Source organism: Felis catus, chromosome A3, assembly GCF_018350175.1.
Source record: "Felis catus isolate Fca126 chromosome A3, F.catus_Fca126_mat1.0, whole genome shotgun sequence".
Taxonomy (NCBI): domain Eukaryota; kingdom Metazoa; phylum Chordata; class Mammalia; order Carnivora; family Felidae; genus Felis; species Felis catus.
This window is the reverse complement of record NC_058370.1, coordinates 132,724,895-132,748,648: the sequence shown is the minus strand read 5'-3', so window position 1 is coordinate 132,748,648 and position 23,754 is coordinate 132,724,895. Positions and strand designations below refer to the sequence as shown.

The window sequence follows — 23,754 nt, the reverse complement described above, 5'->3', positions numbered from 1 at the left end:
TGAGAGAGAGAGAGGGAGACAGAGTGTGAGCAGGGGAGGGGCAGAGAGCGAGGGAGACGCAGAATCCGAAGCAGGCTCCGGGCTCTGAGCTGTCAGCACAGGGCCCGACGAGGGGCTGGAACCCACGAACTGCGAGATCCTGACCTGAGCCGAAGTCGGATGCTTAACCGGCTGAGCCTCCCAGCTGCCCCAGAATGGAATGCTGTTTTAAGTCCTTCAGAAGCCTACCTACCAAGTCCTTGGAGGCGCTTGGTGCTGCCTTTGGCTCTGCACTTGGGCAGGAGGGGTGGCCCGGGCTCAGGAGGGTGTCCTGTCTCAGGAAGATGCACACCCGCGTGGCACAGCTCACCTGGGCCGTGAGGCTGGTGGGAGACGGGACCAGGCCAGGCCTGCCCCTGCCCTGAAAACAGAGAGGGGCCAAGGAGCAAGGGAACTTAATACATATGGGAAAACTCACTCAGGACCACTCTTTTTTGGGTTTTGTTTTTGTGTTTTTAGTGCCCTGCTTTTAAGTTATAATAAGTCTCAGACTTTTGCTGTTCTTGGTCTGTTGTTTCAGGAATGGGGGTATCAGTCAGGCCACTTGCACGGAAGCCCCTTCCTCCTTGCATGTTACTCTGATGGTCGCTGGCCTCCTCGTGGCCCCTCCACACGCACGCCTGTGCCCACCACGGCACGGGGACGCGTGTCCAGGCTGGGCCCCCGGGACAGAGACACATAGGGATGGCCCGTGGTGGTGGTGAGCCCGCGGATGGCAGTGCTCTAAAGAGAAGGTCTTCTATCCTTCTGGAGAGACCCGTGTCACCTCGCTGCTGCCCCTTTCTGGGGCTGGTTTTCTCCCTATGGGTTTCAGGGACTAAATCTTTCCTGTTCTAGACTGACGAATGACACACAGTAAGATGCTCACAGTTTCTGTGCGGCATGTGGATCGTGTACATATATGTCTGTGTGCCCACCACCCTCGGTGAGTTACGGACATTCCCAGCCCCCCAGAAGGCTCCCTCAAGGGCCTCCCCGGGCACTGTCCCACCTCCCACCCTAGACAGCCCCCCAGTCTCAGCCCCCTATCACTGTGGAGTTGTTTTGCCTGCCCTTGAACTTCACACAAATGGGTCTGGCTTCCTTTGCTCAGCATGCCATCTGCGATAGTCACCGTGGAACATTCTAGAAACGTTCCTCTGGAAAGCTGAGGAAGGGTCCCGGAGGCTGCTACATCCCGACCTCTTCGCGCCTTGCCGTGAGCTGCGTGGAAGCTCACGTCGGCCCCATCTGCCCGGAAACATTCCAGAATCTCCGAGCACATCTTCCGCGTGTCTCTTTGCAGGCTATATACAAGATGGTGTCCTCTGTGATGAAAATGCCCGAGGACGAGTCCACCCCGGAGAAACGAACGGACAAGATCTTCCGGCAGATGGACACCAACAATGATGGTAAGGAGTGGGTGCGTGTGTGTGCGCGTGTGTCTGTGCAGGGCGGCTGAGGGCAAAGATGTGGTTGGCCCCTTCTGCGGCTTCCCGGGCCTCTCCCAGCCCACCCCTGGCCTCGTGCAGCTGTCCTGAGGGAAGAGGCAGGATTCAGAGTCAGAGAGACCCGGTCCTGCATCCTGGCTCTGTCCTCAAGGCATGTCCTGTCCCCCCGCCCCTGAGCCATAGTGCCCTCACTTCTAAAATGAGGGAGACCGTCAGCCCCATCGGCGTGTCCCAGGGAGGGGGCGGCACCCGGGGGGCAGGTGCATCAAGGGGCCCGGATGGTGGGAAACCTTTGCTTTGCTGTCACCCTGCGCTGCCAGGCTCCCCGGTGCCCCGTGGCCTGCAACAGCCGTGGCCGGGTCCCTGGGGCCATACTGCAGCAGGACTGGTGGGGACAGATGGGCAGTGGTGGTGGCCGTACGGGGAGGACACGCTCCATGTGTCGTCCTCTGCCTCAGCACTGAGGTTCGGTAGGATCCACGCAGGGGGAGGCAGCCCTGCAGGGGCGGGTCCGTGCCTCTTGCCGGCCCTGTCATCCTGGAGGTTCAAAATCAGTGAATGCGTGAAGAAGTGCTCGGTAAACTCTCAAGCGCTTTTGGCACATGAGTCAGAGGACTGAGCCAGCCCAGGCATGACGTTTACGGTGTGACCGCAGGCGGCAGAGAGCACCCTGGACACATCGGACAGCAAGGGAAGTTTCCCAAACGCGCCCACACGTCAAACAAGACCGCCTTGTGTCTGGCATGGCCCTTGTGCTCACTTCAAACCCGTCTTTCACCCTCCAGGGTAGCAAGGCACAGGCTCCAGATGCCCACAGACCTGCACGGAGTCTTGGCTCGCCCGAGCCTTGGTTTTCTCCTCTGGGAAATGGGGTTGATAAATTCAGGCTCGGGCGGTGGTGAGGATTCAATGGGACAATGCCCAGGAAGCTCTTAGTGTCGCCCTTGGGCCCCTCTCCCCTGCCGGGACCCACGCACCCGTTCCGGGCCCAGCTGGGCCCGCACCGTGCGCCTTCCCTGCTTGTTGGTGAACCTGAGTCCGTGCACCGTGGGGCCGGGCACCTCTGTGAGCCCCTGTCCGTCTGTCCCTGGGGCCTGGGGAGGGAAGGAAGAGTGGGTGTTGGAGGGATCAGGGCGAAAGCGGGGGTGCCCAGCCCTTGAGCTGGGGGCCCTGCACTCTGTCTTATTTTCCGGCCACCCCGGGGGTCAGTGGTGCCCACGGGTTTTCTCCAGCACCACCCTCTCTTGTCCACACCCCCCACCCCGCCATACGTGTGAACTGAGGCTGGCCGCGTGCCAGGAACACCCCGACCACTGCCGGACGGACCCAGAGACGCAGATCATGCTCAGGAACCCCCAGAGCCCCTGAGGGCTCCCCTCAGCCCCTCACCCGCCCTGCTGTCTGCCAGGAGGAAGGGGCTGTGGTTTTAGAAGCTTCCCCGCCCCCCCACCCCCACCCCTACCCCGGAGCCATCAGATGGTGGGGGAGTGGCCGGTAAAAGTCCCCACCAGCCATCAGGAGAGTAAGAAAACACAGTCGTCCTCCGTGTAAGCAGAGGGTCCCGGACGGTTTCTCCTCCTCTGAAGGGGGTGCTTCCCAGCCCAGCCTGGAGCCTAGAGGCTGGTTAGTCTCCCCAGGGGGCCTGTCTGCCTGCCCCCTACTGGGGACCTGCAAGAGGGGGTGTTCCTCCCCGGCAGGGGGCTGGCAGGTGGTCTCGGCCTGGGAGGCTGGATCCTCGCCTCCGGACCCCTCACTTGGCTTCCTGGAAGCCGCTCGCGGAGCGTGTCCTCTGGGTCGGGTCGGGGCTGGAGATCCCTGCCCGTGGTGGCATGGCACGGGCCACGAGCTCCTTACTCCCTTTACTGCTGTCCTGCGGGGCACATATCACGGCCTCACAGCCGCAGACTGCCCAAGCATCAGCCGGCAGAGCACAGCCAGCTTCACCCCGACGTCCTTGCCCATGTGCGTCCTGGGAGAGGGGGGCAGTGACCGTGTGGGTCACGGTGTCTCCGGAACTCACTGAGGTTGTCAAACCCACGTTCCTATCTCTTCGTCCCAACAGTGGCAGGTTCGGCGGTGCGGGAGGGACAGAGGGCGGGGGAGGGCCGGCTGGACGCTTGGCAAGGCGGGTCTCCTCGAGTCCCCCACCCCAAAGGGTGACAGTACAGCCAGTCTGCCAGCCAAGTGGAGGCCGGGCAGTGCCCGGGGGCCCCCGGCTGCCCTCCACCCACCCACCCACCCACCCAGCCGTGCTCCCCTCGGCTCTGAGGTAGTTATGGGTGAGAGGCAGAGACCGTGTTCTTTCTGGACAGCTCGCGGCTTGCTTACGTAAAGCCTGGGGTGACTGCTAGAAGGATTTAAATTGCCCCACAAGCCACAGCTCCCGTCTTCCTGGATATGCCCCTTAAGCTGCCCCGTGGTTTGCAGCGAGCGGTGACAGCAAAGCAGGAGTTTCCAGGAGCGCCTGTGAAGGGAGCGGAGCCTCCCTTGGGCCCCGCTTCGAGAAGGTGCGAGACTTAGACCGGAGGGGGCGTCCCGGACCCGGGAGCCGTCTCCGTGACCTCTGGAAGCGCGAGGGGCACCGGGCACTGGCTCACCCCCTCCCCGTATCTCCTCTCTGCCGTCCCGCAGGCAAACTGTCCCTGGAAGAGTTCATTAAAGGTGCCAAGAGCGACCCCTCCATCGTCCGCTTGTTACAGTGTGACCCCAGCAGCGCCAGTCAGTTCTGAGGGACCCGGCGTCCGGAAGGTTGCAGAGAAACACAGGCTCTGCCTCGCCGTTTCAGCTTTGCTTGCAAAAGCGGATGCCTCTCCTCCACCACTCCTGCTCTCCCGGCCGGGGCCCCCGGGCGACACGCGGCACCTGCCCGGCCTGGCGGCTGCACCTCCCCCCTCCCCCCCCGGCCTCCTCCTGCCCCGGCCCGGCCCCCAGGGCGCCGCCCGGGCAGGTGTTTACACGCGGGGCTCATAGGTCTCGATTCCGGGGTGCCTCCCCGCCCCGGGGAGCCCAGGGCACGCGGCTGAGGACACTGATGGGACTTCCCAAGATGGAGACAAGGCGGGCTCATCCATCTCGCGATCGCGGGTGACCGTGGGGAAGCCGGGGACAAGAACGGAGGGAGAGGAGACGGGCAAGCCCTCCCCCGTGCATGGCTCCACCTCGCTCGTCCGTGGCCTCCGATCAGAGCTGCTCGCACGTACGCATACTATGGCCTCCTTTCTTTTGATATATAAATTATGCCCATGGTGAGGTGCAATGTCCCGTGTAGGTCCCGTATTTCATGCCTCCGTTGCCTGTGAAGCGTGGTTCCCTCGTGGCCTGTGATCTCCCCTCCCGCCCCCCGCCCCCGGCCCCGAACCTGGTTATCTTGTGGTATTTATGCGCTCGCCATCCGCCCGTGTCAAAGGAAATGCATGCGTGCCCCGTGCTGTGGAGACCCTCCCGTCCACGTAGTGAACACAGGCGTCTGTGCAAGGGCTGTCCTCCCGTTGATTGGTCTGGCATTTCCTGTATTAAAATGATCAAATAAACGGAATCCTTGGCGTTGTCTGTTGGCCCCCGAGAGCCCCCCTTGGCTGCCCGCGGCGCTCCGCGCTCGGCCCCAGGTAGATTCAGCGGGTGCGGCTGCCGTTGGTAAACTGGGCCCCGCTGGTGTCCCCGCAGCTGCCACTGTGTCTGTAAATCCTGTGCAGCCTGTTCGATATCTGCCCAATGCCAAGAAATATCCGTGGAAATACAAGAGGACTGGTCCCGGCGGGGTTGACCGCCTTCCCCTCCCCGCCCCGCCCTGGCGTCTCCCACCCCCGTTTCATCAACAAAGTCCCGGCGAGGGCACAGAGGGGACCAGGGGCATCGGCACCGGCCGTGAGGGAGACCTGCCTTCTCAGCCTATGACCAGAGGGACACATGTGGTCCCAGCAGGAGAAAACCGAGCCGAAGGTGATTCCACCCGACTCACAGGTCGAGAAGTCCAAAGGCTGTAGGCGTGTCTAATTTCAGCAGCCGGAGAGAGCATCCCTGGGCCCCCCACGTTCCCTCCACCTTCCCCACCACCCCGCCCCCCAGTCTCACACTCGCGTTTGTCCTCGCACTTGTCTCTTTGGGGTCCCCACGGTACGGCTCACACGGCATCCCACAGGCAGGAAGAGAAGCAGGCCTGTCTTCTCTTCTTCCTGGAGAGGGGGAAGAACTTTCCAGAATCCTCCCCGCCACCCCTCCCCTTCTCACCAGCTTCGCCTCTCATTGGCTGAAACCCAGGTCCGTGCCTTGGCAGGGGGCATGAAGGGACCGTGACCGGCCAGGCAGGATACACCCTTGGCTGTCAGAGGAGGGCCCACCGTGTCCTTCAGGAACAGGACCGGAGATCTGTTTCCAAGATGGGCACCCACAGTGTCCATCACACCTGCCCGTGGGCTGCGGGGCCTCTCCAAGCCTCAGCGTCTCCCCCTGTGGAAGGGGCGAAATGGAGAAGGGGGTATTAGCTCGGAGCCTGCCTCACAGGCTGTCGGGGACCGGGGCTGTTTTGTTGGCTTTAGTCATCTTTTTTTTTTTTTTTTAATTTTTTTTTTCAACGTTTTTATTTATTTTGGGGACAGAGAGAGACAGAGCATGAACGGGGGAGGGGCAGAGAGAGAGGGAGACACAGAATCGGAAGCAGGCTCCAGGCTCCGAGCCATCAGCCCAGAGCCTGACACGGGGCTCGAACTCCCGGACCACGAGATTGTGACCTGGCTGAGGTCGGACGCTTAACCGACTGCGCCACCCAGGCGCCCCGGCTTTAGTCATCTTTTCAGATACGTGCCTCCGTGTAGAAACCATGAGCTGCCTGTAAGGTGCCTTCTGGGCCGGTGGCATTACCAGATCCCGGTTCGTGGTGAATCTCCCTATGTGCCCGCAGCTCTGGACCTTGGTGGGCGGCACTCTCCAGGGGTGGGGGTGGAGGGAGGGAGGCCAGGTGACTTGGGATGGGTCCAGCTTGCTGCCCAAGGGCAAGGTGGTGCCTTGATGACTCTGCCGGGCCCAGGGGAATCTCCCCTCCCAGTGAGGGGCTTGGATTTTACAAAAAGGGTTAAGTCGGTAACTGCTTGTTGGGGAGAGTTTCCGCGCTAGGGTGACATAATGGGAAAGATTGCCGTAGCGGGATCGTCCAGAGAAGTAGAACCCACAGGAGAGCTGCGCGCGCACACGCACGCGCACGTGCACACGCACGGATTTGTGATAAGGAATTGGCTCACAGAAGAGCCCCGGGAGGTGTTAAGCGGGAGCCCCACCCCGGAGAGCTGATGGGCCTGACGCCAGAGGTCAACAACCCAGCTCAAGACTTTCAGAGCGAAATTTCCCTTACGGGGTCTTTTGCGTCAGTCAGCCCTTCAACGTACTGGGCGAGGCCCACCCACGTTGGGAAGGGCCATCCGCTTTGTTCGGTCTCCTACCTGAAATGTTTGTCTCATCCAGAAAGGCCCACGCAGACACGGCCAGAATAGTGTTTAAGCAAATATCTGGGTACCCATGACCCGGTCCCACTGGCACAGAAAATTAACCATCCCAAGGGCTTCTGTCCAAATGTGGACGATGTGGTTCTGGGGGTCCTAGTGGACCCTGCTCCAGCAGGAGCTCGCAGAAGTCAGTGGGGCAGTTCTGTGGGCAAAGGGAGTTGCCCCAGAGATGGTATCCAGATGCCAGGGAGCTCAGCTCATCGGAGGGGGAGAGAACCCAGAACTGAATTCAAAGCTGGCTGGTCCGAGCCACCTCCCCAGCAGGAATCCTCTGGCTTGGAGCAAGCTCTTCCAGAGCTGCTTGCTAGAAGGTTCCTCCTCCTGCCCCTCCCTACATTGCAAATTATAGGCCCGGGCCTGGCCCCTTCTTCCCTGCACCCCACCCTCCTACAAGGGTCTCCTCCCGCCTTCTCCTTGCCCCGGGGGAGCCCAGACCCTCTGCCCTCCTGCATGGGCACCTCACGTTGGTTAAAGCTCCTCCGGAGTTTCTTCTGTATCCCTTAGACTCTAGACTGCAGAGCTGATAACGTTATGTGTCTAAAGCAGGCCTTCGAGAAAATGGCCCCGGGCTAGTCTGCGTTTTCCCTGACTCTGTGGGACCCCTGTGGTCCCGCCCAGAAAACACAGGATCCCAATGTGCCCCAGAGGCTGCGTGAAGGGTGTGGCTCAGCCCTCCATCCTTCGTGTGGACCGAGCACCCCTGGCCCAGGGTGATATCTCCGTGGAACTTTTCCAGTTGTTCTGACACCCCGGCTCAGTGTCCTGTGCTCGAGGATTAAATACAGCGATAGGAACAACTCCTGATACAGGAAAATGTTTAGAATCTAAGGCAGGAAGCCCTGGGGTGTGGAGGGGACGGTGGGGAGGGGTGGGGGGAGCCGTGTCCGAGGCTGCTCACCTGGGCAGGTCGTGATCAACCCCCATGAGGGTGGTACTATCACCCCCTCACTCCGAACCCTGGGTTTTTATGAAGGCAGCCTCAGACTTTATCTCTTTGGGTAGGCTAGCCTCCTCTGTGGGAACCGGCATTAGTCGCCAAACCATGAGCCCCGTTTGCCGAGGACTTCCTAGGACAGAGACTGCTCAGTGTATTGATTTCAACCTCCCATCGACATGCAACGTAGCATTACCGCCCACATGGTACAAACGGGCCACCTGGGGTTTAGAGAAGTGACCTGGTCCAGAAAGGGGGTGGCGGATTTGGGACCGGAACCCAGGTGAAGCTCCTGAGGGCCCAAGTTGTGTGTATCTCCTCCCAGTTAGAGAATGGCCGTCAGGTAGCTGACTGGTCCATGCTTCCTTGTCAGCCCTCTGTAGCCACCTTCAGGGCCCCAAGCATCTGGGGAAAAGTCCCTGGGTCCCTAAGGGGGCCACATTTGTGGCCGATCCCCACCATGGCCTGTGTCCTCCCAGCGGGCCTGTTCTCAGGGCCTGGCCCTGTACTGGGCACCACCGGGGCCATCAGCTTCATTCCCGACACTTGGTGGGCCCGCGCTGGACGGCCAACACTGGCTTCCAGTCTGATCGCAGCTCCCTGAGGAGGGGACAGAAGCCATCAGCCTTGACCGCAGGCCCACGGAAGGTATTCTGGGGGAAGGGGAGTTTGTGCGTGAGTTCTTCCTGTCTCTGACCTTCCCCAGAGCCCCCCTGCCCTGGGCTGAGGGCCAGCAGTGAACAAAGCCCAGTCTGCCCGGAGGAGCTCACTGGCCAGAGGGGAGACTCAGGCTACATGCACTGGGGGATCTTCATGGAGTCCTGGTGCCTTGGTGCAGCCCTCTCCTGGGCCTGGGGGACACCCAGAAGGCCTCTCAGAGGAGAAGGGGTGAGGGCGGAGTAGATGTTGGAGACACGGTGGTGCAGGAACACTGCGAGCCTGGGCCTGGAGGGAGGTGTGTTTTTTTTTTTAATTTTTTTTTTCAACGTTTATTTATTTTTGGGACAGAGAGAGACAGAGCATGAACGGGCGAGGGGCAGAGAGAGAGGGAGACACAGAATCGGAAACAGGCTCCAGGCTCCGAGCCATCAGCCCAGAGCCCGACGCGGGGCTGGAACTCACGGACCGCGAGATCGTGACCTGGCTGAAGTCGGACGCTTAACCGACTGCGCCACCCAGGCGCCCCAAGGGAGGTGTGTTTAAGGAGCAGACACGCCCAAGGGTGAGCTGGGGACACAGCCGGGCAGGACACCGCCAGGGCCAGGGTCCAGAGGGGCCGCGCGGGGCCGGGGTGAGTGCAGTCTGACTAGCGCAGGGTCCTGGGAAGTAAAGTCGGCCGCCCCTGGAGGGTAAAGAGTAGGGCTCTCCCCCTCCGTCGCCTCTGGGCTCTTTCTAGCAGCTTCTAAGAACTGCCTTGGGGGCTGGGGGGGCTCCCTGGGCTCAGACTCTGAGGCTGGCCAGGCCACCCGACTCCTGCAGTTCACGAAAGGGCACGCTAGGGCCCATCCTGGCCTCTGGGCTGGGTGTCCCCACAGCTCACAGCTCGAGCGCGCGCGTGCACACACACACACACACACTGCGCGCGTGCCCAGGTCCCGGCACCGCTGTCCCGCTCTCACAGCGCCGTTCTGTTTACAAGGGCCTCTCTCGCGCTCCTGCCCCAACTGCCCGCGAGACGAGACCCCGGGAAGGGAATGGACAGGCCCCACAGACCCCCCACGGGCTCCCAAGACTCTACTAGCAGCAACAGCCAGGCCCCTCAGCCCGTGGGGCCCCAGGACGTCAGTAGCAGAATCCGAACTAGCCAGATCCCGACCCCCGACGGTGCCCCTCGCACTGTGCGCGCGTCTGGGGAAGGACCAGTGACGAGGCCCGTGCCTGAGTGCCCATGGGGATTTGGCGAGGTCCAGTTTGGAGTGTTTGTCTGTCCTCTGTGGAGGGGTCGTGGACACACATCCAGGCACGTCCCGGGCAGAGATGTGGCATCCAGAGTCCGGTCCGTCTGGCCTGGGACTGTGTTGGCAAGCGGGTGGCTCCTGAAGAGGTGGGGGAGGCCGTGTGGAAGCCGAGGCAGCTCATTCGGCGGGGGGGGGGGGGGGGGGGGGGGGGGCGATTCACCTTGTCCGTGGCCCTCAGCCTGGCCCAGCTCTGCCACTGCTCCTGTCCCCAGGTCGGGTGACAGTGGCCTTCCTGCCTCCTCCTCCTCCTGGAATTTCACGCCCACCCGCACACCAGGCCCTTCCTCTGACTACATGCAAATGTCCCTTCCTCCAGAAAGCCACCCCGCCTCTCCCCAGATAGTCCCTACAGCCCCCCGTACTCCCCTCACTCACAGTGAATTTTGTCACTTCATTTCCTTCCGGTCACCTTTGCCCCTGGATGCGGTGCCGGGCCCAGCACAGGATTAGCTGCCCAGGAGAAGACCATGGGGAATCAGCCCGTGGCCCCTCTGACCCCCTGCAGCTGCACCACGAGGGCCCTGGACACAGAGGCCGAGGTTCAAGTCCCAGCATGGCCACCAATGAGCCATGTGACGCCAGACAAGGTCCTCCCTGTCCTCTCCTGTAACACAGGGTGACCTGGACCCTGCGTGTCGGCAGGAGGAGGGGCCCTGGGGCAGGGGGCAGCTATCTTCTCTTCAGACTCCCCAGTGGCCGCCAGTGTCTCCTTGATCCCGCAGATGTGGGGCCGTGAGGCCAGGGCCGAGGTTAGGACGAGACACCCCCAAGGGGGCAGCTCTGGCGTGGGAAGGACACGGACCTGGGACCGTGCGAAGACGCGGAGGGGGTGACACTGATGCGTGGAGACCCACGGGACCTGGATCCTGGCTTCGAGGACAGCTCAGTGGGTGGGGGCCCCAGAGAACATTGCCCCACCTCTTCCCACACCCACCTGTATGGCCCGCAGGGCTAGGGCAGGAGGGGCAGGGGGCGGCGTCACCAGGACACCTCGGTAGGTGGCTGGGGGTGTAACCCACCCCGGACAGGCCAGGGCAGCAAGGGACAGGCCGCAGGGCCCCGTGGGCTGTTCACCGGGCTGGCGTGACCGAGGCAGGAGGGGCGGTGGCTGGGCCGGGAGACGGGCTTCACCTACTGGGGCAGTGGCTGTGGACAAGGCTGGCTGGAACCCCTTTCCCCAGCGTTTGTTGAGTGACTGAATGACCTGACAGCTTGGTCTCAGTGCCCAAGTGGGCCGGGGAACCTCCAACACAAGGCGCTGCTGCCCCCTGGTGGCTGCGGCCGGGAGGGCTGTCTCCCCAAGGCCTCCCGGCCTGCTTTCAGAGCCGCTTGGGCCTGCTTTATACCGCTTTCCGTCCCCGTTCCACTGGACAGATAAGGGGACACAGGCTCAGAGGAGCACCTTTCTGCGTGGGCCACACAGCGTACAGAGGCTGAGGCCGGGCTCCTGATACCCAGGACTTGGGAGGCCCAGTTAAATCTGAATTTCAGATAAACAGATACACGCCCCATGCATCAGCTTCCATGTTTATTTGCCGAGTCTGGCGACGCTACTTGTCCAGCCAGGGAGCAGAGTGTGCACAGTCCCCGGGGGGCAGGTCAGAAGCTTCGGGGGCCCGGCCACCTCACAGGCCACCTCTGGCCGTGACCCTCCCCGTTCTAGGGTTAGCAGTGAGGGTGGAAAAGAAATCCTCCCCAGAAACAGCAGCAAGGATTTCTCAGGTTTTCCGTCCGTGCACTAAATTCTGAGCTTTGTAATAAGGGCTCGTGAGGGACTCGAAAGCCTCCCTTTCACGGGGAGAGGCCATGGTAGGGCCGCGTCCGTGCAGCTCCGGGTGCCCACCTGAGCAGGGCTCTGGAGCCAGAGGCGCTGCTGCCCTAGGCGGGGAAGGAGACCGAGGCAGCAGGTGACAGAGACAGCGGTGTCCCCACCGCTGCAGGGAGAGAGGATCGTTCCTGCCATGGCTCTTTTCAATAAGTGACCAGGAGCCAGACTGGCCAGGGAAGCAGAGACCTATTTACTCTTAGATCCTCTGGACTCGCTGGCTTCCCTTGGACGAGTCACTTGGCCTCTCTGGGCTTCAAATTCAGCAACGTAGGTGTAGGCTAGGAAAAGCGCCCAAGCGGATGCGGGAGTCACATGTCCTGCCTCTGTCCACAGCCGTGGGACTGGAGCCACTCTTTTCTGAGCCCCTTTCCTCACCTGGGAGACTTGTGATTTCTTTAAGATCAGCGCAGACACGTGTGAAGGCACCTATGCAGTCTCCACCCCGCTCCTCAGGCCCCGATTCTCCTACGTTTGTGGGCTCTTCTGGAAAGCCCCTGTGCCCATCCGCGTGCGTGCGGCCACACACAGAGTTGGGTGGGGGTGTGCTTGGGGATGGCTTTCAACGGCGGCACGCTGCCCGCTGCCCCCTACCCCGCTCCCTCTCACTCTAGCTGGGAGATGGGCCCCTGTAGGCCTGCGTCCTCCCAGCAGCCACCGGCCCGTTCCACTGATCTTCGGCGCCCTCCCGGACACGCGGGTTGTGTCCCACACGTGCTATTACGACGCACAGTGAAAGCCGGTAAGAGGGTTTGTCGGAAAATTATTAGAATTGCCGGGTGAGATGGCGTGGCTTTTCACATTGCCAAATTGCCTCCTCACGATCCCCCTTCCGTCTAGCGTGTCAGTGCACCTAAGCCGGCGACCCAGGCTCGTCTGGCACATTAACGTCATCTCTCACGCTTGGGGACCTCCTGCCCAAAGGCTTTTCTTTTCTGTGGACCCAGGTTCGTGTCTTGCCTACGTCCTGTCGTCTCGTCCCTTTATTTACCGCAGCTCTTCCGGTACAAAGAAAGGTAGCCCCGTTCCTGTGGTTCCCGTCGGTCCCGTACCTCTTTGACTTCAAATGTCTTCTCGCTTGGCGGTCTAACCCGCTACGATGGTCACCTAGGATGTGCCGTGGAAGGAGTCAGGGAGACTCTTGCTTTTTTCAGGTGGGTGCCCCGTTTCCGGAGTGTGTGGCGGGCCCGGCGACCCGTATTTTAGATGCTCCCTCAATGAACAGAATGCAGAGCCAGAGACCATTTCCTTGGACCTTGGACTTTAGACCAACAGCTGGAAACCCCTGGGTCCCTCCCCACGGAAGGCCTGTCTGGTCTCCAGCACCTTCAGGAGGGAAAATTCACCTGTTGCCTTGGTGGAGGCCCAGAGCCACTGTCCTCACTGACCTCACGCCGCAAGTCTAGAAACATTGTTTCTGTGAATGACTAGCTAGTGCCACCTTTAAGCCCTGCACGACAAACCGGGACCCGAGAGGGTCTCTGGAGGAGTGTTCACACACACCCGGCACCTGAGAGTTCTGTCCTGACTAAACTCACTTGCCTCCTCCCGGGTATAAGGACGAGTGAAGACCGTTGGGCCCGGGGCCAGGCCCTGTCACCCTCCAGACCCGAGTGCGGCCCTGGCAGAGCCTAGGAACTGGGCGGGGGTGGGGGGGGGGGTCACGAGCAGCTTCAGCAGGCTGCCAGGAGTCGGGCTGAGGCTGCTGTGTGGGCGGAACGGGCGACCCGTGCCCGCTTCTGTCCCCACCGGCCAGTTGGCTGGACTGCATTTTACCTCGCTGTTAAGAGCAGTTTCCAAGTCCCTGGCATACTTTGAGCGAGGAAGTACACTCTCCCTCTTTCTCTCTTCCGTCCAAGTTCACTGCTACCACTACAAGGTCATCCTTCCTTCCTGTTGAAGTAGAAAAAGACCTGATGTCCCGAGCTCCCAGGCTCGGTGACTAGTCCCACTTCTCAACGCCAACTCCTCTGCTACCAACACCCTGAAGAATCACAAGAGGATGTGCTCACAGAAGCGGGACAAAGTGTCCACGGAAGAGGCTTCTCCCTCCCCTCGGCCCCAACTCCAGCCAGACCTGTATCTCGTGCACAGCTCCTGAGAGGTATCACTCCCACCTGACAACTAAAATCCGTTCGCGGGCCCAACAAGGGAGATGAGGGCTGGGGACGAGCCCAGCCCAAGTCCGGCCGAGCAGCCGAGGAAGAGGCAACGGCAATCACAGCGACGCAGTGTCCACGTGCAACTCGGGTCTTGGGGGAAGGTGGCTTTTCAGGAAACAGAAGCCGTTCCCCTCAAATCCTTTGGCAGATGTACTCACACGGCAGGAGCTGGCGGGCTCGGCTTCCTTTTCTCCCCGAGAGGAGCCGCAGCCTTCCCATCTGGACTTCCTGTGCGCCTCCAGACACGCCGCGCCGCTCGGGGACCGGTGGGGGCCGGTGGCTTACCAGAGCCAGGCCTCCCCTCCCCGCGTACAGCTACTGCAGGGATTCGACGTTCCCATCTTGGGGGTTACCTGCTGTCCTTTTTTGGGCAGGAGGGGTTGGAGTTGAGGAAGAGAACATAAAAGCCAGCGGACGAGGTCAAAGAAGGCAGAACTCTACAACGCGGGAGAATCGTCGTCGAATTTATTAAAGTAAAGTTGACTGCCGAACGTTGTACCGCTCTCCTAACGCGTAACTACACAGCTTGTCCTGGGAGAGAAGACGGGCGGGAAGGAAAGGTGGGGCCCGAAGGGAGCACGCAAGGGGTTTCACGGGCCCTCCTTCCCTGGGCACAAGCCCTGACGCGACAGTCAGTCAACCAGGGGCTCTGGGCCCTCCTCCACCAGCCACTTCTGTGGACACTCGGGGGTCTGACCCGGGCCAGCAGCAGAGGACACGGCCTGTCTCGTCCGCGCTTCTCCTTCCGCCTGCACGTGGGCCGGGTCCACTGTTCTTTATGCAAATACGCGGCCACCTTTCTACCAAACTCACGCACTTGAAAAAAAAAAAAACGCTCAACAGGACGAAGGGAATTTTGATGGCTCTTCAAAATACTGAAAACCACGGGTTTTCAAGGCCTCGGCGACAACCTTCTCGGCAGTGGGGCAAAACATCGGTCCCCCCCTCACAACACACACTCGGGATGAGCCGTTCGGAATGGAGACGGTGTAAAAATTCCCCAATGCCCGATTATTTCAAGATACTTTATTTTTAAAACCGGTCACAGCACTAAGCTTTCGGCCCTTTCTGCCGACGCACAAGCTACAAACGCTTGCTCAGCAGCTGAGGGGCACTCTTTAGTAGCATGTTTGAAAAGTGAATAAAAATCCGTATAAAACAAATATTCAAATAGTTTCCATAGGAACACAGATAAGTGACCCCAACTCCTAGTCTTCCGTATTGTTGCATCCGTGCCAACCCTACTTGCAAAGACATTTCGAAACTAGCGGTAATTAAGTTAGACGGTCCCCCCCAATCCCAGAATTCAAGCTAAACTCCCGAGTGAGCGGCTCCAGGAGCGGCACCTACACGTTAATGCTGGCCGAGGCGCAGGCGGCCGGGGGGCGCTTCATCCCACTCTCCCGGGCGCAGGACACGGGCAGCGCGCTCGCGTCCTGCTCCTCCGCTTCGGGCGGGAAGTCGTGGTTCTGGATCTGCTGCATCCGTTGCCTGAGACAGAAGTGGCACAGTCAGAAACCCTGATCACTGACCCGGGCAGCCTCGCCACGAGAATAACTTCTTTACGAGCCCATTTACTTCCTCGGTTACTATGTCATCTGGAGGCAAGTCAACGTATTTCTAAGGCAAGCATTTCTTCACAACCATTCTTTTGGTAACAGGGAAACCACAGGCCGTACACACCTGTCAAAATATTCTAGTCATACAGAGATACCCTAATGGCTTTTTGAAATAGTTATACCTTTGCAAAAATCTGAAAGGAAATACAGATCGGTATTAGGAGGATTTTCTTTCCGTTTGTATTTTCCAAATTTCTGGAAAGCACATATTCTTAATACAGGCAGAAAACAAACTGTTTTTAAAAACACTGTATTTAAATCTAAATAGAATGATTTCTTACTCAACCAGACAAGGGCCAGTAAAAACCCAAGAAGAAATCTATTCTTACGAGACCCACATACGTGCACGGAGACCCTGGTCACTAACCATGTCGGCCCCGACATCACGTAGTAGATGGTTGGCCTCTGGAACCCGTTGAAAGTAGAAGCAGCAGCAACAGTGTAAGCACCCATGTTTTCAAAGAGCATCCAATCGCCCACGTGCATCTCGGGCAAGTCACAGCGCTCAACGATGCGATCAAGGCCGTCACATGTTGGTCCCCATATGCTGGTTGAGTAGTATTTCTCATCTGGTTTGGGTCTCTGCGTTTAAGACAGAAAAATATACCTAGTTACACTTGTTAGGACCAAACATCTTTCACTGGTGTATGTGTTATATTCAAAAGGTACAGGGGCGCCTGGGTGGCTCAGTCGGTTAAGCGTCCGACTCTTGATTTTGGCTCAGGTCATGATCTCGCGGGTCCGTGGGCTCAAGCCCCACGCTGGGCTCTGCAAAGACACCGCAGAGACTGCTTGGGATTCTCTCCCTCCCTCCCTGCCCCTTCCCCACACGCCCTCTCTCAAAACGAGTAAAAGAAACTTAAAAAAAAAAGTACCTTCTGCAGAAGGGGCTTCACGTGTGCATGATCATAAAGGATGCAATTAAATGATCCATACACTCCGTCATTCACGTAATACATAAAGGTTTGTTCACTCGACTCATCTTCATCTGGAAAGGCAGACTGGTCTCAATTACCACGTTTTGTACCAACGCACAGTTACGCATGCAAGGATTCAACCTTTATACGCACCATCAGAGCCCGTCTGTTCCTTTACTACGAGCTTTTTGGCAATGATATTAACTGCAAGCGTGAAAGCGGACGCGACGTAGTATCTGCCGGGCTCAGCTATGACTCGCACCCCCGAGTCTGCCGGGAAGTACTTGTCCAGGGCGGGGTTGATAACACTGGTGATCTAGGAGAGAGACAAGAACGGTCATCATCAAGGGGAACTCGCAAAACCAGTGCTCTGGGAAGTAACAGAATAAAAAAAGGTGAAGAAAGCAGCCACCAGCAGGGAGGTTTAGGATCGAGCAACAACGGCAAGAGAACAAACATCTCCCTAAAAACCAGCCTGCGTGTCCCGTGGTTTCATCTGGATTCCCCTCTGGACACTGCCCTATCCTTTAGAAGATGTTATGGGTTATGAGTCTATCAAGTGATAGTATAAATTTATTACTGCTTACTAAGGTTTCAAGGAGCCTGAATACTTTAATCTATCCAATAGGATAAAGCCATCCTGCCTGTCTCATAAGATTTTTACAAGGTGGGCCTATTTCACAAACTCAACCACCCTGTAATGGTCCAATTAACAGTATGTCCACTTTAACTTCCTGAGTGACTAAACAATTAAAACGTCTAAAGAGAAATACAAAACCGAGAAAAAGCACATTTAGGGTAATGATGTACCAAAGTCTGCGTGCTCACTTTCCACAGCAACATTTCCTAACATAATCAACTATTTTCTAAGATTTTGGGGGAAACGGACTCATTCATTTTAGCTTACAAAACCAAAGCATATTAAATACAATTTTAAATAGCACAGAACTTACTGAAAATACTAATACCAAAACATTGTTTTTGTTTGTACAATTTCTTTTGATATTAGTTAAAACACTTAAAGAAGTTTCAAAATACTCCAAAATGGAACTTGTGAAAAAATAGCTATGAATATTAGTTTTATTATAATTACCTCTTCAAATTTAAGCTTTACATCCTCAGACCCAGGAAAGCCGCCACCGATATCGAGCAGACACATGTTGAAACCAACCTCAGCCTAGAGTCAAGAACATTCGGTCAATCAAGTAGTCAGATTGGTACCAAGTCTTAAAATTCTATTCAGATGGATTTAAGCCTCTGGAATATGGGGTACTTCCCCAGGTTAATTCTAGAATGAAGTCTAGTCACTGTTAGCCCTGCCCCCTCCTCCCACCCCCACACTTGGGTTTACATATACTCACCCCCATGTCAAAGACACAGCGGGCGTCGGAGATGGCCTGCACGAAGGTCTCGGGATCGGTACAGCCACTTCCCACGTGGAAGCTGGGGCAAAGAAAGGAGAATATATGATTTCTTGCTATTTCTGAAAAGAACCATTTACAGAAGACCTATGAAAGGCGCACTAAGATCTTAGCGTCTATGCCACCACCAAGAGCTCACCTGACTCCGATGACATCAATATTTAGCTCCCTCGCCCGTTCCAAAAGAAGCCTGCTGGTTTTGAGTGTGGCACCAAATTTAACACTGAGGCGACAGACTGCCTTGGAATCATCGGTGGCAATCCGCAAAACCAACCTAGAAGCAGGAAGATCGTATGAAATTTCCCATGACAGAAGACCGCTTACAGCCACGGTTAAAACAAGGCTCTGTGGCTCAGATATCCTGCGGTTTGAGCTTCACACGGTTTCACTCAAGAAGTTTTCCGATTTTCGACTCTGCCCGACCCAGCACACTTTCATACTTTACTGAGGTACAGAAATCTCAAAACCGGAAATCTGAGTTTGACAACCTGCAGACCCCATACCTGACCCTGCCCTCAAAACGGAGTAACTCACTTTGCCTTTGGGTGAGCTCTGGCAACTTTCATCAACTCCACTTCACTGTCGAAAGTCATCATCTGGACTCCGTTATTGGCAGCATACTTAATCTGAGACACCTGTTTACAAGGATTTGCATAGATGATCCTCTCCGGAGGCACCCCGAGACTCTGCACCAGTTGGATTTCAGTCTGAAAAAGAATAGATCATGCGTTATATACACACGGCTAATCGACGAAAGAAAAGAAAAACACGGCAGCTTGCGCACGACGATCTGCTGCCCAAGAAACACAACTTTGATCTGTCCTGCTGGGAACACCAGCGCCATTTTATACAAGGACTCTGGAGCCCTGCCGCTTTTGCTTACCTTGCTGGCACAGTCGAATCCTGTCCCGATGGCAGCTAGGGTCTTCACTATGGTTCTGCTATCATTGCATTTAACTGCATAAAAGGGGGTGACCCGAGGAAGAGCTTTTAACCATCTCAGATGTTTCTTTAGAATGTCTCCCAGATCCGCGACATAGAAGGCATCCTTATCATCCTGCAGAAAGAGTGTTTGCGGGGGACTCAGCAGCAGCCTAATAATCATCCCACATGCGGCCCCTCTTCTCTCCCATCGTTCTCAGTGAACCCTCATCTTTACTCCCATCACTAACACGAATATCACCATTACCACAGCGTGATCCACAGCTAATAAATCCCAAATTCCCTAACAAGACATTTGAGCTCCATCACATTTTCTTAAGGTTCCCACTCAAGTTCCCCACTCATCTGCCCAGCATTTTCAAAGCTGCACTGCCAGCATGGACTTGATATACTTACAGAAGAGGAAACTTCATTGATTTTTTGGTCCAGAATGTCCTTGGCAGTAAAGCCTTCATCGAGGAAATGGCAGTCAAACTCTGCATTACTAAAGCTGTTCATGGTTTCTTGATGTTCCTCTGAAACGTAACAAACTGCAAACAGGGTGGAGAAACTCACTCAGAATTCACTGGGACACTTAATGATGCTTAACAATAACCCGCAGCAACCACGGATACTTACGTGGAAAACTAAGAGATGGAATTTAAAGAAATTATTGCCAGCTTTTCACAAAGGCAATTCTCCGGGATCCCAAGCCCCCCCGGAGGAAGGGCGTGCCCTCGGTGCAGCAGTGGAAAAGTTCTGATGAACACAGAATCCGCCGTCTCCCCTGGGAACACATCAAATTGAAACATCAGACACGGACCGCACACACACAGGAAGCCAGCCGGGCTACTCCAGCACCCCCGCAGACAGCTCGCTCCCTGGATTCGGGAATCGCATTATTCCAGGTGGAAGTCACATGACCCCACAAACCTCTACACCATCCAAGTGGACACCAGATTCACCACTAGCCTTTTTCAAGCCCCACGCTAAAATTCCGTATGCAGTACTGCACATCCCAAAATAAGCATTTCAAGTATTTATGCTAAAAAACCTACAGAAAGCCGGTTTCAGAATCTTCACTTAGTTCACAAACATGGACAAAATTTTATAGTGGTCAGTTTACTTGATTTCAGAGATGCTTTAGCTTTTTAGAAGCTTAAAACAGCGTTATGCTAATTACGGAAAGGCACCCTAGAAACATCTTGTATTTCCTATTTTCACTAAGTCTTGCACCAGAGTAACTTAGTGACTAAAAGGCATCATGGAAGTGTCTAAGGCTCAACTTACGTTGTGCTCTTAAGTTTCCTAAAAATGTTGCGAATTTTTATGCTATTTTATTTTCATACCAGGCATGTGTGTTTTTTTTTTTTTTTTTAAAGTGCAATCTTCCTATCAAGAAGATGCACCATGGCTGCTGTATCTGATCAGAAATCAGCATTCTGGAGTCAGGGTTGGCTCTTGTCCAGTGAGCACAACTCTGGCAACCTCTTCTGTCCTCACAGGCACCCTAACACTTGCTTAGCTACCGACAATAATCACATGGAAGTTAATTTTTGGCTAACTTTACAAATAACAAAGATAAAGAAGCGTACGTGGATTATGAATAAGCAAAAGTAAAGCTCGTCACAATCTGAGCCACTGTCCTTGGCCTTCATGAAATGGGACACTGGTAAAGGAGTGATCTTAAAATTACCGATTTTAACCTGTTTAATTGCTGCTAGGCAGGGGACTTTGTTTTCACTGTGCGACCCGCTTCAGTGCCCGCAGCCTACGGCAGGGAGGCCAGGCAATGGTTCGGGGCCACGGTTGGCTCTGGCATGGGGCACTATGAGAGGCCCAGGGAGACGAGCCTGCCATAAATCCAAACCCATGCATCATAGGACTTGTTTCAAGACTTGACCTAATGTAACGTGACTTTCGGCACTATCAGCCTCCTACGTTGCCGAAAGCACCCCTAGAGGCAGGCAGGGGACTAAGGGGACAGCAAACCCTTTTCGGCTGTGTAAATAACACACAGCGTAGGCCTCTCAGGGGCAGACAGGGTTATTCAGTTAGGGCCTATCTTTAAGGCAACGTTCGAGCCTACACCTGGGGAGTTTTCATTACTTTGCACTATGTCACTATTAAGAACCTTCTAAAGGTTTACTTTAATAACTTGCAACATAAAGAAATCCCACCTTCCGGGGTTCGTATAGCTAAGCTCCTTAAAATGATGAGTCAATTAGCACAAGATCGCACTTTTCTGCTACGAAATTCTCTGCTGCCAACTGGGAAGTATTACAAGAGACAGAGACTGATTTAAAGGAACGGGAAACGTTCCACAAGTCAACTAAATTCTGCCCAATTTCAGGTTTATGTGAAGTCAACACATTCTTTGTCCTCCCCAGACATTTCAAGAGGCTGTGCTCTCCATACGTTCCCCAATTACTGGGGATTCTCAGACAACCGCCATCAGCTTTCTTCTGAGAACCGGAGGGCTGCCTCCTAACTGCATGTCTGCTCGCCTGACCCGGGATCTTATACATTCTAGGCCTTTCTTCAATCGCGAAGTCCAAGATTCCTTAAACGGACAATCGCAACTCACGGCGAATGGAGACTTTATCGCCACCGTTACTACAAGGCTCTCTCGGCTCCAGCAACTCCGGCGAATTTCGAGATCGGGTCATTTCCTCTGCACGCGAAAACCAAGGGATACAAAACTCCAGGACAACGAGGCCAAACGGTTTGCCTCATCCTAATAAAAGTGAGAGGAGCGATGGGAGCCCGAGACCTGCACGGGCTCGCTCATCTCTCTCCTGCACCTGCTGCCGGGCTTGCCACGCGCGTCTTAAAAAAGAATAGCGGTTGAAGGAACCCCGGGCCTTCCCACCAGCTTCCGGCTCTGAACACTCACTGACGTGGTTCCGAAGAGGTGAAACGCAGTCCCCTCCAGCCCAGGCTGCCCTAAGCCGGGGCCATCGCGGGCAGGACCGGCCGCGGCGAGGGTGGCCGCACCGGGCCAGGGGGTCGGCGCCCCCCTTCACGGGGGAAACCAGGCCCCGGAGGGCAGCGACCACCAGGCTCAGGGAGCCGCAGCCGGCTCTGCGACCACGTGTCCCTCACAGATTCAGGCGCAGGATCGGTCCCCCGGCCTCCGGCCCGGCGCGCAGGGACACGTGGCCGTCCCCCCTCCTGCCTCCCGAGCGCCCAGACGCGCCCCTCTCACCTTAGAGCGCACCGGCGCCGCGGGCCAGCCCCATGGAGATGCCGCCGCCGAGCGCGCAGGACCGCCGGCCGCCCCCGTCAGCCGCCCGCCCGCCGCCTCGCTCCCTCCCGCGGAGGTCCGCCGGCCCGAGGTGGCGCCGGAGCTCTGGCAGAGGGGCGGCGGCGGCGGAGGCTGAGGGGACTGACAAAGCCGACGGGCCGCCGCTCCGCTATTTATAGCGCCGCGCGTGTCGTCATGGAGACGCACCAGCTCAAACCAGCCGCGATCGGTTCCGTCCGGGCGTCCCCCGAGGAAGGGGGCGGAGCGCGGTGGCTGCGGCCAACCCGCGGCCGGACGGAGGGGCGGGGGGCGCGGGCAGTTGTACGTCAGCAGCTCCGAGCGCCACCCGGCCCGCCCCCGGCCTCGCGCCCCTCCCGGCCCTGCGGCGGACTTGCGCACGCGCATTACGCCGCAGGAAGACTCCAGCGGCCTCGCACCCCTCCCGGCCCTGAGGGAGGCACGCGCACGCGCACGCGCACGACGCCGCGGGGCGCCCCCGGCGGCCCCGCGCCCTCCCCGGCCCTGCGGCGGGACCGCGCACGCGCACCACGCCGCAGGTCCCGGGATCTCTCCGGGCGCCCGCCGTCCGCCTGGGTCTCAACCTCGGGGGCGGGAGCCTGCCCCGCGCAATTGCGAGACCTGCTGCTGGCCGACGCCGACTCTCAGCATCTGCGCCGGGCAGAACTGTTCTTCCACTTGGCCCTTTATAAATGCCGTGCGCCCTAGAGCAGAGAAAGGAGCTCGCGGGCGCGAGCGGGCCACGTGGACCCCGCCGGGCGGACTCTGGCCCCTTCTGCCGGGGCCCCTCCAGTTCTAGGGCCGGGACCTGTAACGATCCTGGCTCCGCTCCAAGAACGGGACACAGACGCAGACAGGGGCAAGGTGCATGCCGAGGGTCACCTGGCAAGTTGGTGGCGCCGCTTCAGGCCCTTCCTGAGCCAATAACCGTGCCTGACCTATCCAGGTGTGTTCGACTAGGTGGCGGGGAGCAATGGCCACGCCAAGACCCTTGTTCGGTGTTCAGCTAGAGGCTTGTCTAAGGGCCGAAGGGAAAGGGGGAGGAGGTAGAGGGTCCGGAAGTCACCGAGCCCCCCCCCACCCCGCTGCCCTTTACCATATTGGATGACTGTCGTCAATGACTAGACATCTCCGAGGGCAGCTGCGATTGCCTCCCATTAAAGTCTCCACAGTGAATACGTAAAGGCAAAAGGCTTAGGAAATTGGTTGTCCTTTAGAGCGCACGTGGCCTCTGGTGGAGGACTGTGCCTCTCCATTGTGGGACACCCACATCGCTGGCCCCAGGGAGAGGAAGGAATTGGGGGTACCAGAGGGTTGCCAGTGAGGATTTAAAAAACATTGAAAATAGCCCAGGTCACAGTTGGTGCAGAGGGACCCTGGAGGAGCTCAGTGCTCTAGCCTGTTCCTGGCCCCAACTTGCTGTGTGATCTTGGGTAAATTCCGTCCCTTCTCTGGGCACGAGGTTTGACTAGATGACCCAAAGATATTTATAGCTGCAAAACCCTGAGGCATTTTGAAAACCTCCTTTGTCCTGTCCCCTAGGCCTGGGACCCACCTCGCTCAACTTTATTTCCCGTATGGTCCTTGAGCAGCCACTGGGAGGGTGCCTGGCAAATTGGACTAGAGAAGGGAGGAGGGCGTTTATCTCTACCCTAACAAGCTTAATTCCTACGGAGGGATGAGATTACTCCCCCTTCAGAGAACATTCCAGCCCAGGCACTTGAGAATCATGATGAACATTTGTCCCCCCTCTGTGAAGAAACATTTT

At 57.3% G+C, this 23,754-nt stretch overlaps 2 protein-coding genes and 1 non-coding gene across 5 annotated transcripts in view; 1 reads left to right on the top strand and 2 right to left on the bottom strand.

Moving 5' to 3' along the window:
* The window catches only part of HPCAL1 (hippocalcin like 1), a 106,012-nt gene extending 101,008 nt beyond the window's left edge, over window positions 1-5,004 (top strand). The window contains exons 4-5 of the mRNA XM_003984505.5: window positions 1,325-1,430; window positions 4,101-5,004. Of these exons, the coding sequence (XP_003984554.2) occupies window positions 1,325-1,430; window positions 4,101-4,198 (204 nt within the window). The 3' untranslated portion in view covers window positions 4,199-5,004. The remainder of the gene's footprint in view (window positions 1-1,324; window positions 1,431-4,100) is intronic.
* A 9,850-nt stretch (window positions 5,005-14,854) lies between these two features.
* On the bottom strand, window positions 14,855-22,114 carry ODC1 (ornithine decarboxylase 1). 3 transcript variants are annotated; one of them, XM_023252111.2, is made up of 12 exons: window positions 21,930-22,114; window positions 19,361-19,508; window positions 19,139-19,272; window positions 18,684-18,857; window positions 18,335-18,507; window positions 17,940-18,074; window positions 17,741-17,822; window positions 17,473-17,556; window positions 16,533-16,695; window positions 16,338-16,450; window positions 15,830-16,044; window positions 14,855-15,334 (listed from the first exon to the last, which is right to left on the bottom strand). In XM_023252111.2, exons 3-12 carry the CDS (start codon window positions 19,238-19,240, stop codon window positions 15,190-15,192), a joined length of 1,386 nt encoding a protein of 461 aa, XP_023107879.1. In that variant the 5' UTR covers window positions 19,241-19,272; window positions 19,361-19,508; window positions 21,930-22,114; the 3' UTR covers window positions 14,855-15,189. The 3 variants fall into 3 exon arrangements, with proteins under 3 accessions (XP_023107879.1, XP_023107880.1, XP_023107881.1); XM_023252112.2 differs by having other exon boundaries at window positions 19,139-19,257; XM_023252113.2 differs by lacking the exon at window positions 19,361-19,508.
* LOC111559966 lies at window positions 20,463-20,597 on the bottom strand. The gene has a single exon (XR_002741426.2). It is a non-coding gene; the product is annotated as a small nucleolar RNA SNORA42/SNORA80 family (small nucleolar RNA).
* Window positions 22,115-23,754: the final 1,640 nt, after the last annotated feature.

What these genes read in the sequence shown, in the direction of transcription:
- ODC1 (XM_023252111.2), bottom strand. Translation starts at nt 19,240, where the DNA reads ATGAACAGCTTTAGTAATGCAGAGTTTGACTGCCATTTCCTCGATGAA. An exon ending in TCAATGAAGTTTCCTCTTCT is followed by an intron (nt 18,858 to 19,138) that starts GTAAGTATATCA and finishes CTCTTTCTGCAG; the next exon opens with GATGATAAGGATGCCTTCTA. An exon ending in ATTGATGTCATCGGAGTCAG is followed by an intron (nt 17,823 to 17,939) that starts GTGAGCTCTTGG and finishes TCTTTGCCCCAG; the next exon opens with CTTCCACGTGGGAAGTGGCT.